The 16488-nt window shown below is 49.1% G+C and overlaps 7 protein-coding genes across 7 annotated transcripts; 3 read left to right on the top strand and 4 right to left on the bottom strand.

Moving 5' to 3' along the window:
* Nucleotides 1–438: 438 nt before the first annotated feature.
* On the bottom strand, nt 439–2545 carry BO79DRAFT_143746 (Zn(II)2Cys6 transcription factor; the record flags this gene model as incomplete). The annotated part of the gene is made up of 4 exons (XM_025678344.1): nt 439–590; nt 641–2288; nt 2348–2384; nt 2460–2545. 4 exons carry the CDS (start codon nt 2543–2545, stop codon nt 439–441), a joined length of 1923 nt encoding a protein of 640 aa, XP_025541345.1.
* Nucleotides 2546–3779: 1234 nt separating this feature from the next.
* Nucleotides 3780–5011, bottom strand: BO79DRAFT_170367 (arabinan endo-1,5-alpha-L-arabinosidase; the record flags this gene model as incomplete). Its single annotated transcript, XM_025679526.1, has 4 exons — nt 3780–4023; nt 4074–4159; nt 4219–4695; nt 4745–5011. 4 exons carry the CDS (start codon nt 5009–5011, stop codon nt 3888–3890), a joined length of 966 nt encoding a protein of 321 aa, XP_025541344.1. The 3' UTR covers nt 3780–3887.
* Nucleotides 5012–7731: 2720 nt separating this feature from the next.
* BO79DRAFT_143612 (uncharacterized protein) lies at nt 7732–8899 on the bottom strand (the record flags this gene model as incomplete). The annotated part of the gene is made up of 2 exons (XM_025678335.1): nt 7732–8258; nt 8311–8899. The coding sequence occupies 2 exons, from the start codon at nt 8897–8899 to the stop codon at nt 7732–7734; spliced, it is 1116 nt and encodes a 371-aa protein (XP_025541343.1).
* Nucleotides 8900–9853: 954 nt separating this feature from the next.
* BO79DRAFT_262187 (uncharacterized protein) lies at nt 9854–11476 on the top strand (the record flags this gene model as incomplete). The annotated part of the gene is made up of 1 exon (XM_025686563.1): nt 9854–11476. A coding segment is annotated over one exon (1623 nt), but the record flags the coding sequence as incomplete, so codon positions are not given.
* Nucleotides 11477–12294: 818 nt separating this feature from the next.
* On the top strand, nt 12295–13490 carry BO79DRAFT_192108 (isopenicillin N synthase family dioxygenase; the record flags this gene model as incomplete). Its single annotated transcript, XM_025680872.1, has 3 exons — nt 12295–12609; nt 12658–12726; nt 12777–13490. 3 exons carry the CDS (start codon nt 12295–12297, stop codon nt 13488–13490), a joined length of 1098 nt encoding a protein of 365 aa, XP_025541341.1.
* Nucleotides 13491–13658: 168 nt separating this feature from the next.
* On the bottom strand, nt 13659–14719 carry BO79DRAFT_192105 (DUF1769 domain-containing protein; the record flags this gene model as incomplete). Its single annotated transcript, XM_025680871.1, has 3 exons — nt 14526–14719; nt 13956–14462; nt 13659–13885 (listed from the first exon to the last, which is right to left on the bottom strand). Exons 1-3 carry the CDS (start codon nt 14689–14691, stop codon nt 13659–13661), a joined length of 900 nt encoding a protein of 299 aa, XP_025541340.1. The 5' UTR covers nt 14692–14719.
* Nucleotides 14720–15245: 526 nt separating this feature from the next.
* Nucleotides 15246–16465, top strand: BO79DRAFT_236682 (short chain dehydrogenase/reductase family protein; the record flags this gene model as incomplete). The annotated part of the gene is made up of 4 exons (XM_025684608.1): nt 15246–15407; nt 15458–15668; nt 15721–16095; nt 16151–16465. The coding sequence occupies exons 1-4, from the start codon at nt 15310–15312 to the stop codon at nt 16463–16465; spliced, it is 999 nt and encodes a 332-aa protein (XP_025541339.1). The 5' UTR covers nt 15246–15309.
* Between the last annotated feature and the right edge of the window lie 23 nt (nt 16466–16488).

Here is a 16488-nt window from a genome sequence, read left to right as displayed (position 1 = left end):
GTGCGTGTAACAGTCCGATATCGCGTGCAGTCCGTGCATCGTAGATGGGCTGATTGTTTCGGATGCTTTGTCGGAAGTGAAAGTAGTTTTCCGAAATATATAGTTGTTACCGAGTACAGTAGTGCTAGTACTTGTTATGCTGTTATCCAGTAAGGCTCATTCCTTCATTTCTTCGTTTTAAGATATAACTATGATTATGAACATATACTTAATTATAAGGTTTTCACAGACGTTTCAAGGCGTATCTCCATGCCCAGGAATCGTCTTGGTAATTTCGCAGTGATCGCACGGCTGACTGTCGCGTGGGAGTAAATGCAAGGCAATAACAAAGCTGACGCCTCAGCCCACTCCACTGCCACCCAAGCTGCGTCCATGGGATGATGCCAGTTTCCCCTGAAGTAATAGCAGAATCCGAGGACATCTGCTGTAAACCCAGTGTTATGCCGTGACACCAGAAAGACCATCCTTGCGGTATTCTGCTTCGAGGTCGTTGCGTAATGAGTATCTAGGCCAACAGACTCTATTCTCGAAGACGTTGATTAATTCGAGCAACGCTGCCCGCTCATGAGGGGTATGGACGCTCATGCCAGCTGCAAAAAGGTCAGCAAAAATTATATCAGGACAACGCAGATCATCTTACCCCCATATATACAATACAAAGACATGAGGCTGGCAGCAAGATCATCCTCACGTATAGTTCGAGCAATCCCACAAATTGTATTCACTGACGTAGTAAGCAGCTTTTGAGCCGCCCGGTAGTCCTGGAAACCGTTCACCGTCGGACGGTGTGATAACACCAGAATTCTGGCTAAGCTGTGTATTTGCAATGCCGCCGCGTACGGAGGCGGATGAACCCAGATCGGTGGGAAGACGGTCGCATCTTGCTCACACGGGAGTGGATTAAATTCGGGCGGCAGATAATCCTGCCATTCCTGCAACATATAGAGCAGCTCATTGCCCCTCTCCAAGCGACTCTGTATGTCTTTAGATGCTGCCTCTTCGCGGGAGGCATAGTTGACGCATTGTCCAAGGATGTATGAAACGAAACTGGCCAGCTCCGGGGGAGACAGCGAGGAGATGTGTCGCTTAGGCTTCCAGAAGCTGAAGATTCGACGACGCTCCCGCATGGCTACCCAGACGTCCTGCCGTAGCCATGCCCACCAGATGGCTTGACGCAACCCCCCACACTCTCCATCGTTATTTTGGTATCTTTGGATCCAGAAGACCCCTTTCAGATGCCGCTCCCAGTCGCGATTAGATCCATCCACCATTTCGTATGTGCTGATCAGAAGCGATGTGCTAATGATCTCGTGGCTGTATGCGTAGCTGGGATACTGCATAGCCTTATTGAGATACTGTAGGGTCTCGTAGTAATACTGGACCGCAATGTTGCGATCGACATCCGGGAAATCCATCATTCTTCTTCCATCTTCCCGGTATGGAATAACCCCCGAACCTTTGTAGGTATGCCAGATGGAAAGATGGCGTGCCGAGAGGGCCAGAAGGGCCTTCATTACACCTATATTTCTCATGGCCAAATGTGGGACCTTGCTTGAAATTTGTTGCGTTGGGTCGAAGAAATCATACCAACCTGACATATTCCGGACAAAGTGTTTGAACATGAGGTGTTCTTGTTGGGTTAACTGAATGGGCGCGGAAGTACTCCAAGAAGACGGGTCATCGGGAAGCTTTGGGTGGCCATCGGCTGCAGGCGAAATCCTGTTCTCGATACCTGGATCACGATCAAAAGAAGCTGCTTGGAAGCTTTGACACTCCCTAGCATTATGAGGTTGAAGGTTTGCGACCGACAGATGGGTTGTGGATCCCTGGCAAGCAGGGTTGACATCTCGATGCGGCGATGATAGGAAAAAGTTTCGGTCCGCATTCACGGCATCATTGGCCAGAAGCTCGAACCAACTCAAGGGCGCAAGTCTGGTCGATACCGAGGAATCCGTAGCTGGAGAGGGTGTGAAGTCGTGAATCGAAGCTGACGGAGAGACATGGCTGTGTTGATGTAGACCAACATGCGGCGTGGCACTGCTGTGCTGCCCTCTTGGAGATGCCGTAGCCGACGCTCGGTGAGCGGAAGCGTCTTCATGCTCGCAGACATCTACCAAAACTCGCAGGGGCTCGTGTAGCTGCACCTGTGGAGTCAACTGTGATGGAGGAGAGGAGTGCGATGCAATGGGTGTTTGTCTATCCCCTATATTGGGAGTTCCGGACTCATAGCTGCTCCCATAGACACAGTCACGTTGGCCTTTAGCACAAGGGCCGCATTGTGGGCGAGCCTGCGTCGGAGTCAGAAGGAAGAATTTTTCGAAGAGAAGCTTTTGCCGAGCCGTCGTACCTCATCACATTTGACATGCCGGCGTTTGCAAATCAGGCTATGGCAGTCAGAGGGTCTGTCCAGCAGAGGGAATACTAGCAATAAAAGAAACTCGGAAGATAGGTCGACTAACCAGCCAGTAGTGGCCCGCAATCCACGGCCGCGGGATTTGCGAGGTTTCCGAACGCCACGCGAGGTCCCCTGCGTAACATCGGCCATTGTGCCTCACATCATCCGGGTTCTTCGGCTACAGCATGCGAGGATGCGAAGCGAAATGGGAATCAGCCGGATAGGGAGATCGATAGTCGGGGAGTGACAGGTCGCGACGAGGCCCGGATGGTCGTTGGTTCGGGAGTGGAGCAAGCGAGAAAAGCCGAAAACTATCCACTGCCGTACTGCCTTTCTGATTCGACAATGGAAGCCCACAGAATCACCTCGTGACGAGCACAAGTGTCTACCGCTGGGATTGAACCATGGGTGCTTTCTCTTTTGATGAACATGACTCGCTCTATGCCAATGTCGACAGGAAGACTGAATAGTAGTCAGAAGTGCACACTGCTGTGGAAACCGCTAGAATGGGACGCACGAAGGCATTGCAGCGACTGTAGAGTACTCCTGCATAGCCCAAGTGCACCAATCCATAACGAATTTTGTATCAAACAATATATATAACCGTTTTTTTATTAGGTTGCCGAGAAAGGTTCTCGCTGTAGCACGGCCTTTTTCCATCGCTTATCAAATAATGTTCCTCCTTAACGGAACATCAGCAACAGCGAGAGAAGCATTGTCCCAAATTTTAACCATTAGGGGGCACGGCATGTGTATCAAGGGAAGAAATCATAAATCGCATATAACGAGTCGATCATAGTGGCATCAGACCGATAGATTCCCAGAGTACATCGAGAACGGTGGTCTTGGCGGAAGCTGAAACCGGGCGCATCGAAGGAATTGAATGCGATATCAAGGGAAACGGCAATCTGAAGGTGACGGAATCGGAAGCAGGAGAATTCCAGCATCAGATACTATGTACGGGGATTCTCGCGGCAGGGGGCGTAGGTCAGACTGGTGGAATGATTGTGATTCGCGCCAAGCGTAGATAAACTCTATGCTGACCAGGACGAAAGCGTAGTCACCAAGTGTAGGCTAGTCTGAAGCGCCGGGCGGATGTGACTGACTCGCGGTATTTGGAACGAGTGATTTCCCGCACACGAAGGGGTAGACATCGCAAAGCTGGATGGGTGTCAAATTTGCAACATGATGATCGGCTTGACAAGGTGAAACATGCACCGACAGAGTGGTGGAGGAAGATGAATGTCCTGTCTCCTCCCTGGTGCTGAGGAGGGATGGGTGGGGAGAAGCAGCGAAGCTTAAACTAAAAGCCGAATGGGAATTGAAGAAGACTAGAGCCTCAGGCACAGGATCCACGGGATGTGCATCATGTGAGTCATGATTCCACTAACTAACTATACGACATATCTCGGCCGATTCAATAGCAGCAATGCTATATACAACTTGCCGACCCACTGGTAGGCAACACCATTTCACTTGCCAACCAACGTGCTTATACAACTGGCCATCCGCTGGAAAAGTCGATCGTGTTCCACCCAAACTGCGCGTCAGAATCGGCATATCCAATCGTGGTGTTCATGTAGTGGTAGTAGAGAACCGGACCCAGGTTAGGATCATCATACACACCCCTGAACCATATTAGCATGACTATTGGTGGGGCAGCTGCAGGATCACTTACTGTCCGCCAGGGCCATAAACCTCTCCGTGGCTTTCGAGAACCATCGTGCCCCCGCCGTCCGTGCATGCCGTGCCATCAGCGTCAACCTTGACATCATATTAGCACCGCCTATCTAAGGTTTGCTCTAGATGTCGGATATACTTACGAAATCACCGGTCGGCGAAGTCGAACGGCAGACCTTGATATGATACTCCTCTCCGGAAGCAGGCATGGACGTATCATATCCACAGCAGATACCCGCCGAGTAAAAGAGGTAGTAGTAGTCACCGTACTGGAACATGTATGAACCCTCCTCTGCATGAGTACCGGACGGGTCATATGCGATATTGTAGGAAGATGAGGCAGCTGCAGTTGGGGTTGACTTCATCGGGACTTGGTAGAGATCATCCCAGAACGACCCAAAGTTGATGTAATAGGTACCGTCGGCGTAGATCAGGTTGGGGTCGATTGCATTGTAGATCTTAGCAGAAGAAGATTTGATGCCAGTGGAGCCATGATCGGTCCAAGAGTCATATTCCATCGTCTCAGACGTTGCCAGACCGATTGCGGAGTCTTGGGATCCAAAGGTCGACACGGCGTAGTATACATAATAGAGACCGTCTACATAGGAAACATCCGGGGCCTAGGCAAGTGTCAGATAGGCCGATCATACTGGAGTGAGACATAGTTACCCAAAGATCATCGCTGCCATCCAGATCGATGGACGATCCATCCGGAAGCATAGATCCAACGCTGGTCCATGGTCCTTCAATTGATGATGCAGAGACATAGGAGATTTTGTTTCCCGTGGAGAAGAGAAAGTATGTACCGTCTGACTCTCTCCGGATCAAACCGGGATCATGGGTGGTACAAACACCCGAGCATGCTCCGGGGTTGGCGTAGCCATGCACGAGGCTGGCCAGCAGAGGAACCGAAGCAACTGATAGGAGGTGATACATGGCAATTAAGGCAGGCGCTGTCACCACTGGATGACTTATCCGAAGCATCCAGATCTACTGTTATATATACAACCATCAAGGATGAACTACTAATCCCACCGGAAGACTACTTCATCGATTCGTGGACAAAGTGGTTGTGTTTTCCGCCTGTCCGGAGCGACCTCCGTGATACTTTGGTCGTTTCATAGAGTTACAAAGCGCATTTTGAAACAGCAATATTCCGGAGGCACCTACCGTTAGTAGCCGATGACCGTGCCTGTAGCATGATTTGGTACATCAGCATGTAACAACTGGTGTACAGACAACGCTGACACTGGGTGGATAAACTGGCCAACACGTGGGTTGTGATGGGACAAATCTCTCTATACAAGAGCCAGTGTGAGTTACCAGGAGTAATATGATGTCAGTGACAGGGATGAGATGGAGACCAATACTGCAACATTAGTTGTTCAGGCATCCCTAGCGCGGTCTTGGAGCCCCCCAAAAAACTAGCATAACCACACGACATGGGAACCTATAGCTACGCCCCATGTCACTGTCCATTCTGCGGGAGTAGTTTCCGGCCTTAGCCGTACTCTGACACTGGACCATCTGGATCACAGTTTGTTTCTTATCTATCATCAACCGGTGACATTCAGGGGGCAATCAACAACTGTCTCCTGAGGGACCAGAGGTGCGAGTGGCAGAAAGAGAAGAGAAATCTTGTCTCAGCTGCGCCCCTTTCACTCGCAGCTCCTCACGATTGGCCCATGCGAATCTTGGCATAACTTTGCAGAGATTCTAGTCCACATCCCGCCAGCTTGAGGCCATCTGACGGATAGCGCATCCAACATATGCCAATCGTCTCTAACCGTGTAGGAAGCGTAATTCATGCAGGTCCGCAGGTATTAGTTGAAATCACTCGCCCTTTGTTGGTGAGCGCACATCTACCACGCCCGAATCTGATGAAGCTGTGAGAGAGCACACGTCCTTTTCCTGGTGGAGAAGCCAGCGTTAGACCGAAACATACTCCGTAAATGGAAACAACAGAAGTGGGGTTCTTCAGCGATGGGTGGAGCCGTAACCGAGGACTGGAAGGGTCTGTACCATAACACAGGTATTCCCTTTTGAGAAGGTCAAGAGAGAGTCCTTACGGAGATTCCGCGGGCATGATCCAATTCCCGGCCGATACAAAATCACAACCGATTCTTAGTCATTGTTGTGGGGTTGATGTAGGACGTTGTGTTGAAATGCATCCAAATGCTGACTATTCTTGAAGGCGGAAATTTGCTGCCTGAGGCTTCCATCTTCACCCAATTACCCGCACAGGGGGCATGTCAGAACACCAGCTCCAATGCAGTCCTAATCACATCACATCCCTGATCTACACACTGCCATGCCACATCTCTCGGACACAGTCGGATACAACAACAAGACAGCATAGTCCCCTCACTACTCTAAGCACACGCCCATTATCCTAACCCCACGAACATTGGGCATGCATGACCTGAACAATGCGGGGAAGGATCCCCAACCCTGCACAGCACATGCATTAGCTGATCAGAACTAATTACTACTTATCCTCACACTATTATAAGGGACTCCGTGCGGAAGTCCGCACGGGCAAGCTGATCATATGGCCATACTCGGAAGGATTATCTCACGTCTCAGGAAGGGATCTACATCCGATTCGGTCGTGAGTGGCTATCCCACCGGGATGAACATTGCTGACGGGCGCTCTTCACGGGTTGAACCTACTATCTAGGAGTACCTTCGTATGGGGTAGATAGTAACACGCACGCTGGGTGTCTTGTATCATTTCTGAGTTTGTTGGCTGGTTTCTGTAAAAGCCTTGATGAACCGGAAATATATATCATTGGACGCGGGAGAAAAGTAGTAAATGTGGTGTACCGAGGTCCTGAAGCCAGAGGTACTAGGTATTGTAGCATTGTCCTGGTACATTGCCTGAAGTCACGGAACCCTTCCACATAGGGCAATAATCCGGGATGGGCTGCCTTATGCCAGCCCATAAAAAGCGGTTGGATGGGCAGTGCTGTCTGAGCTACTCCCATAATAAGCCAAGAGTGTGCATCCTGTCGGAACATACTTCGGTTTAACGAGTTTTTTTTTTTTTTTTTTTTTTTTTTTTTTTGGCTTAAATCCAGTGGCGAGACTTCTAATATAGGTGCCAAATGCAATATGACTTTGCTTGGTGGCATGGAACTTTAGAGTTCAGATTTAAGAGTGGCCTGTTGAATTAACAGCTTATTATATAAATCCTCCTGGATTATTGTACCTGTTTAATTGTAATATATCCCTGTATATCCGCAAGAAGGAGAAGAGAAATAAACTACAGTTGACAGCTGGATGGTCATCTATCGGGTTATTGTATATAGTTGGGGCCCTTGATCTACTACCATTTGATAGTACCATATCTAATTGCTTGAAAACAACGCGAATATCAATTCCACGGCTTGGGGTACATTGGTGCACTATGTCAGCACGTGTTAAATACAGGCCCCTTCCACCATCAATCAACGGCATCGCATATTCGAAGAGTGCGAAGCAAAAACGTGCATTAACCATCTTCACAACACACGAACCAGATCAAGGGCAGCTGAATTTGTAGCAGGGCTTCATCAAGGTGTGGGGCAATCTCTGTGGGGTACACTTGAGAAAAGACAGATGCAATTTTGTCAATGTCCACGCCCAAAGGGCACCACAGCAAAGGAGCGTAGTCACTAGTCCCCGATAAGGCCGCGCTTTTCCCTGCGCCCCATGAAACTAAAGTACCATGTGGGCTCCCCATGTTTCACCCGGCAACCGGTATCCCACTTCTTCAACTCATTATGCTTCCAGTAATCCTCATCTCTGTCACCATCTGACCGTAGATCCTTACTGAGATCCATACAGTCCAAGCAGAGACCATTAAAGTACTCTGCTACTGTTTTGGATGCTCGCAAAACAATAGCGTCCCAAGCTCCGTTACAACGAATGCACGGTCTTACTTTTCCAGACAGAGGGTCCGTAAGCTTTCGCATTTTCGTTGCATCAAACAAACGCAGTCGTTCGAGCATCTGATTAATACTTTCGGCTTTCATGCAGTCTTCCAGCGGCCAGACGTCAATTCTGGCCAGCTGCCGCAAGTATTCAAAGGTAGTCAGTTCCTTACAGGAACACGTCCCATTATTGACCAGATATCCCAGTGTTTCGAATAACCCCTTGTGAAGAATATTTCTAAGCCGACCACGAGCCGCGTTGACCTGCTCTGAAGTTGAAAGTTAGAAGCCCATTGAGAAGTAAGGTAGTCAAGTACTCACGGATGATGCGCGGGGGCAAATGCATCCGCCTAATGTCAGTTGGATTCTTCTCGGTGATGTGACCGATGGACCCATACACCAGCTCCTTGGTGGCAGATTGGAAACCATGGGCATAGTCGAATACGAAGCACGGGTACATCATTTCCCTAGAAAACTCAATGTAATGATCTTTGGTGGTCTGCTTCTGGCTTTCATGCTTCCACCATGTCTCAAACCATGAACTCAGTCTTTTCTGATCAACATTGTACTTATCGCAGGACATTATAACGTGCCACGTCCCAGCAACAGTAACAAAATCGAGAGGCATGTCCTGGAGGGTGCCGTGAAGGCTGCGCAGGAGAACTTCCATGCCCGTGCAGTTGTCCTCCTCCAGGGTAATCTTCCGACTTCCTGACTCGAGCCAGCGCACGTGACCAAACATTGCTCGAAAGTATTCAGCTTCAAGTAACTTCTCGCGCTCAACTTTCATCAAAACGCATTTTGTTATCTCTTTTTCACCCTTATAATCCCTAGTGTATTCTTTGATGAGGATCTCAGTGTCCGCTTTGGGGGAGATGGTTATCTCCTGGACTTCAGGGTCAGAACTCATCTTGTATGTGACTTGGGATACGATGAAGAAGAACGCGAAGAGAAACCAAGATGCAGTAAGATGATTCGGGGTTATGTTCAAGTTGACAGCGAGAAAGAAGATCAGGGAAGATGCTCAGGTGAGCTGGGAGAAGTTGTGGGCGCTGTCAAAGTAGAGTTCGTCAGTGGCAGCGTGTTGCTCTTGCAGGTATTACTCGGTCACGAGACTTGTAGGACGAAGTGAATAAGAGCTTCTAACACCCAGCCTCTCTAGTTGGGAGACCAACATCCCAGTGAGCAGTACACTAAAGAGTACTTGCTCCAAGTGATCTAAAAGTTGTCAACGTCAAGAAAACAGTGCTTGTAGGTAGAAGACCTCTGGTTCAGGGGCGATGGCACTGAGGACGCAACACACGTTTTGGGCATTATATGCCGAGTGAGATCAACTGAAAGTAAGGTGGATATGAGGTAATGTGAGTATAAAAGCACTGCCGGGACTTAAGAGTCAATTGGTACTCAGATCTGGCTACCAGCGATGTTCATCCTCGGATTTGATTCATAGGAAAAGTTTAGAGTTTTAGTTTGAAGTTGAGCGTACGGTGCGCATAAGCTATCTCCTAATCCTCCAAAGAAATTGGTTGATGGAATTCAGAGCCTGGTGTGACGAAGGATATGACAAGGGGTTGAGTAGTGTTGTGAGTCAGGAGCAGTTCTCATCTCCCTTTCTGATCATCTGGCTGGTGAGGAGAAGGCTCATGATGTCCCTTGCCGAGCCGTCATCATCATCCATATTTTCTTCTGCGACCTCTCTCTTTCGATACAAAATATCTGAAACCGTGTGGGTAATTTGGCGGTTCTCCCACAACTCTCCAGACCAAACAGACCTCAGAAGCCCATCCCAGGGTACCCTCACCCAGTCTTCTTGAGAGCCCTCATTTCTTCCTTCCCAACTCCCGGAGACGAAAGCGTATATGCCTCTCTTCCTGCTTCAAAGTCAGTGCTCTTCATTCTACTCGCTTGCCGAACAGCTCACACCGGGCCAACAGGTACAATACCACAAGATCCAGGCATCATGATGGATCGTCGTAAGGCGACCGCCACTGCATCCCAACTAAGCGAGGCCACTCATCCGACTAGGAAGCATTCGATAGAGGGAAACACCTCAAATGATGACAATTCGAAACCCCACGTAGCCAAAAGAGGTAAACGGGACTCTACCGAGAAAGGGCAAGGATCCATCATACGGATGTTCCCTCCGCCACACTGTTGTTACCAGAACATGCCATCTCTCAAACATTTCACGTCTTTACCTCCTCCCTGTCCAGTGATAGACGACTTGACAGCACCCACCGAAATTATTGGGGTCACTACCAATGAGCTATGGCTCAAACGAGATGACATGTTCTATAACATGAACCATGAAAGCCTGCTGCTTCGTACCGACACAAGAGCCCTATACAGATTAATGAATTTGCAAGGCAGGACGACGAAGCCTGAAAACTGCCTGTTCTTACCTCAGTATGCCAGTCATCTTCAACGACTGGACCTCGCCTTTACCATGAGTAACGACTTTGCCACGCAACTCGCCCAGAAGCTCAATCAGGTGCAGGCGGACATGAACAGCTGGCGAGCTGAGCGACGCGGATGGGAAGCGGCTATCCTTGCAGGAAACGGCATGCAGCCATCCATTCTCCAAGGGCTTCTCCAAGCAGAGGAAGAAAAGGAGACGCGGGCTTACTTTCCAGAAGACTTTGCTGGCTACCATCCTGAACACACCGAAGAACACCCCATTTTCCTGCACCCCTTCCACCATAAGAACGAAAAAGGCTCCCTTTGGACGCAGCTGCGCGCCAAGCTAGTTGGGACCGAAGCTTTGTCACTCAAAATCGAGTCCGCCATCCGTGCGGAAAGAGAACGGATCCAGCTATCCATTAAAATGGTTGAGGATGATGTAGTCCAGTTCAAGCGTGAAGAACAAGGACCTTTTCTGCAGACAACTCCCGAGCCCCCGGCTATCCAGGCTCATGTGGCCGAAGATGAAGATTTCTTCGGCGCGTTCGATCCCCCCTCGCCACCTGTAATTGAACGAGACTGGAACCTAGACGAGGAGAATCCCATTCTCCACCGAGAAAGCTTCCTGAAATGGGTAATGGGTCGCTATATGATGTGGAAACCCAAGGAAGTCAAGATTACAACTGCCGAGAATTGTCGAACAATCTTTAATCTACCCAGTATGCCCATTCCTTCCCCATGGCCGTCCTCGATCATGGAACTAACGTTACCCTTGTCACCATGTTTGAGGGACCATACGCCTTGGCAATTTCCTGCATTTGTTCTTCTAGCTTTTCTGAAGGAAACATCCAAAGTGAATAACTCGGTAACAATCAATACTTTGTTCACGAAGGAGGCATTGAGGGCCCTTCGGGAGATGGAAACCGCCTGGCAGGACCTAGACATCAGTATTCGCTGGGAGCTTGAACACAACAACGACACAGCAATGGACTGGGTGCCTGATAAGGCTGTCACACTCCTCCAAGCCCTCTTTCCCAGTGACATTCCCATATCCGATTGCGTGGGCGGCAGCAAGCCCGATGCCTAGGACGAGTCTACTAGCCTTCTCTCCTCATAGCCACGAGCTGGTCATATTATAACTACTTCATCATCTCCTTTGATACATGAGCAGATATGCATTCGTTCCCTTTGCGGAATGGCCATAGGACCTCTTTCGACAACCTTTATGCGTCTTTTCGCCGCCATCGTGCGGGTTGTACCTAGCTATATAAATTATCATTAGTTTATCCCCACACATAGGCCTTCTAGTAAGGGTAACCGGATTGTTCGGCCAACGAATTAATTGGTATCAATGAAAACTAGCAATCGACCAAGAAACTTATTGTATTGGGGTATTCACCGTAATCTGGCACCACACTGTATCCTCTTCCGCCCAGTCTGCATATATCCATGGCGTCCCTTCCCTTGTTGAGGTTTCTAGGAGTGTGTGACGGACATTGCAGATGTATTGAAAAAAAAAAAAAAAAAGTAGTCAGACGCTAGAAGTTGATACTTCGACAAGACCATCTATACCTCAGAACCATAGACAGTATTTCTATTGGCATTGGAGTTTAGCAAGAAAAGGGTCCGACGGAGAAGGGCTGTGTATATTTGACTAGCTTCATCAATTGCTAGCCCGATAGCAAAGCTCGAGCCAAGCATGGCTGCAAGCACATATTACCGAAATGTTGAGTATCTGCAACGTATTCAAAAAAATCTGTGATATGCATGGAGATGCTCAATCAGGCACAGCAGAAGGTGTCAGCGAGTCAGAGAATGGCGCAAGCACCCGTTTGCTCCACCGCCTCCAATAAAACCACCCCGCATCTACTGTAACCCCTCAACAGCCTATCTCAACCTTCAACAATGACACTCAATCCTACGTCTTTTACTTCTATTCCGGTTCTTGACTACTCCCAGGCAACATCATCCGAGGAGAAACCCAAGTTCCTCGACAATCTGCGCAATGCCTTGGTTAACGTGGGCTTCTTTTACCTCATCAACGCCCCGATCGCGCCTCGGGTGCGCGACGAGCTGATTGAAAAGACATTCCACATCTTTGATCTGCCACTCGAGAAGAAGCTGGAAATTGAAATGGTCAACAGTAAGCATTTTCTGGGATACTCCAGGCTCGGGGCGGAGACTACAGCCCGTCAAACCGATTATCGAGAACAGTTCGATGTGCGACCGTCGCAACCTCGGAAGATCATTCGGGACTGACGAACGCAGTTTGCGACCGAGCTGCCTCCTCCGCCACCAGATGCACCTCTATACCGTAATATCAGAGGACCGAATCAGGTACGTCATGAAGATCCCATGTGTAGAGCATCATATACTAACAAGCGCAGTGGCCCGATGAGAAAGCCATCCCTGGCTTCCGTCACGCCGTGGAGGCATACCTGGCAGAGATGAGTCCAATTGCCGAGGCATTCAGGATCCTCATCGCAGAAGCACTGGATTTACCGCCGACAGCACTACAGCAATTCTTTGAGAATCCAACACAGCAGAAGCTAAAACTGATCAAATATCCTCCTCCAACTACTCCATCCGAAGCGCAAGGCGTCGGAGCCCATAAGGATTCTGAGTTCTTGACATTCTTGCTCCAAGCGACACCGCATACCGGACTCGAGGTGCAAAACAAAGCCGGAGAATGGATCCCTGCGCCGCCAATGCAGGACTCGTTGGTCGTAAATATCGGTCGCGCGCTCGAGGCCATCACAGGCGGGGTCTGCACGGCCACAACCCATCGAGTCAATCTGGAAGCAGAGAATTTCGTCGATCGGCAGGGTGCACCGCTGGGACCGCGGTTCTCTATTCCTGTGTTCCAAGGCATGAGTTTGGATTTGTCGGCGGAGAATATCTCCCTTGAAATCCCGGAGCATATCAAGGATCTGATCAAGGATGACAAAGTCAGGTCAGATGCGGAGGCGACCTTTAATAAGATATTCAAGGGACGGGTGGGCGAAGGCACGCTTATACATCGGGTCATGAGTCACCAGGATGTCGGGCGGCGGTGGTATCCAGAGTTGTTGGACTGGGCTTTGGGCGAGTATGAGAAGTAGCGGGGGAATTGGCGAAGATACACTGAGATTGTGCTGTATATAGCTGACTCTGAAGTAGCCTAATTCAGATCTAAAAACTGTTCAACTCCAAGAGAACCTTGAATGGACATAGCGTCTTGTGCACCATTTGCCATTTGCAACCATACTTTTCCAACTCAGTGATCAGCTCTAGTCCACATCGTCTACCTCTTGTTCATCTTCTACATCTACAACATCATCCCCCTCGCCCTCATCATTATCAATCTTCGTCTCTTCCTCCAACACAACCGTCAAGCAAATCACCAAATACACCTCCCCCGTCGCCCGATTCTTCAAGACATAACGTAACACATTATTCTTATCACTGACATATTTCCCAATATGAAAGCTAAACCCGGGAATCCGAATGGCGAACTCTATCTCATGTCAGCCACACATCTGGTCCCATAGCCACCCCAACTTCATATAGAAGATAGCGGAACATACCATTGAAATCCAAATACCCATTCCCGAAATCCGCCGCATACGTCCTCCCTTTCTCAAAGACAAACCCCTTCCTCTTCTCCTCATTCTGAAAATGCGTTCTCCGTGAGGAGGAGCTATCAGGAATATTATATCCTTTTCGGGTCTCCACACCAGACCCCATCCCACCTTCTTGGACTATCACATTATCCTCATTCCCATTCTGTTCACCCTGGTCTCCAATCGAGAACTGATTCCACGATGCCAGTCCAGGACTGTATAGATACGGCTTATCGGCGTATGCGTCACCGTCTAATGACGGGTCCAGTGTAGATTTGACTATCTTCAGCGCCGTGCCAAATCCAGTGGGTAGATATGAGCGGATGGGATGGTCGAAGTCATTTCCGAAGATGAGGTCGTTGCCATTTACGTCGCGGGAGAAGTTGAGGGTGAAGGTGAGGGAGAATAGGTTTTGGTTGAATGGGGGTGTGTCGAAGTAGGGGTTTGTTTTGGGGGAGGTGGGTGGGTAGCCTGCATATGATGTGTTAGTAACAGTATTGGTGATATTGTAGGAGGGGGCAAGGATGTAGATACCTGTGTAGTCTTTGATGCGGACCCAGAGATTACTGGTTAAATGGTCGCTTTTCAATCGTAGAGGAGAGGAACTATTTACAGTGACGGTTTCGTGGGTTTCTGGTGCGTAGGATGTGCCTGCGGTGACTTTCAGGCGGTGGTTCTGGGGAGGGGCGCTGGAGAACATGTTTGGTAGTGATTGGAGATGTTCTGAATTATTTACACAGATAGTATGACTTCAGAAATTATCGGTCAGTACTTAATTGTATTAGAATTTTTCAAGATAGTAGTGATTCTGTGCTTCATACCAATGGTCTAGAATGTGTGGAGTAGCTTTCTACCTTGGAGTCTTTAAGCCGTTAGCTACCGGGAATGACGTAGTGCATCTCACTTTAATCCAGAATTAGATATGACGCATAGTTATGCAGCGTTAGTCATACATAATTATGCAGGTCCCCTCTGAATTAGATTGCGGGTGATCATCTCACCCACCACTCTATCATTGTACAATAGCGAAAGCATCGCATAATAAAGTCGACAGGGCAATGGCTAGAACATCCCCTATTTACATAGGCAAGATGACCCTGAAAAATCAAGTCTATGTCCGACCTGAGTGCAACCCTGTTTTGCGCTTCGCCCCAGCCACGGCACCACAGTGACACTATCCTGATATCATACTTACGCGCGAAGTCAATTAGCTAGCCCTGCAACCTTAATATCTTCCGCCAACGCACCTTAGAACAACACTTCTATCTCTGTTCAAACCTCAGAATCGCTTCACTTCTGAACAAAACACAAAGACGCAATGCAGTCCGTTCTACAGCCTATTCTTGGTCCCAAAAAGGAGATCCATGATCTCACCGGCCGTGTCGCCCTTATTACTGGCGGTGCGCTGGGCATCGGGTCAGTTCTCTGCAGCAGTATATCCCATTACTAGCTAACTAGGGTTGTAGGTACGAAATTGCCCGCGCATTCGTCCTCAATGGCGCCAAGGTATACATGACCAACCGCAAGGAAGAGCAAGGCCAAGCTGCGATCGAACAAATCAAGAAAGAAGCCGGCGAGAATGCGCAGATTGAGTGGTTTCCCTGTGACATGGGCAACCTGAACGAAATTAAGCAGGTGTTTGAAGATTTCAAGAAGAAGGAAGATCGATTGGATCTTGTGTGTTTACTCACAATATCCTTGAAGATGTCGCAGCTAACATGGGCAACAGCTTATCCTTTCCGCCGGAATAAACGTCAACCAATACGGCGAAACACACGATAACATTGATCGCCATTTCGAGGTCAACTGGCTGGGCCAGTTCTATGTCGTGAATCTGGTGTACCCGTTGCTGAGAAAGACATCCAAGTTACCGAATACCCCTGCGCCCAGAATCGTCTTCGAAACGTCGGAGCAGCATCGCATGGCGCCTAAGAATGTGCACTTTGCGACGCTGGAGGAGATCAACAATCCCGAGGTCGGAAACCTGGAACTCTACGGTCGGACGAAGCTGGCTATCATTCTTGGAGTGAAGTACGGACTGCTGGATCGGGTGATCAAACCTAACAATGATAATATCTATGCGCTGTCTGTGCACCCGGGTGCTGTAAGTATACCAACACCTTCTCTACTAGAAATGGTCGTACTAATGACAAAATCAGGTAAATACGGCAATGCAACAACAATGGAAAGACGCATACCCAGGTCTTCTAGGCAAGCTTCTAACAACAGTAATGCTAGCAGCCGGTCGGACACCCGAGCACGGCTCCTTCAGCGCACTATATGCAGCGACAAGTCCCGAGGTCGAAGAAAAGGGCTGGAACGGATACTACTTCAGTGACCCTGCACAGCCTGGAAAGGAGACTGCCCAGGCGTCGGATCCTACATTGGGTGCGGCATTGTGGGACCTGAGTCACAGAATCATCAAGGAGAAGGTTGGCGATGATGCCATTGTCGACTGGAATGCGAGTGCATGAGCAGATGCAGCACAGCGATGATT

Source organism: Aspergillus costaricaensis, assembly GCF_003184835.1.
Source record: "Aspergillus costaricaensis CBS 115574 unplaced genomic scaffold BO79scaffold_10, whole genome shotgun sequence".
Lineage (NCBI taxonomy): Eukaryota > Fungi > Ascomycota > Eurotiomycetes > Eurotiales > Aspergillaceae > Aspergillus > Aspergillus costaricensis.
This window is presented reverse-complemented; position numbering and strand designations above follow the sequence as displayed.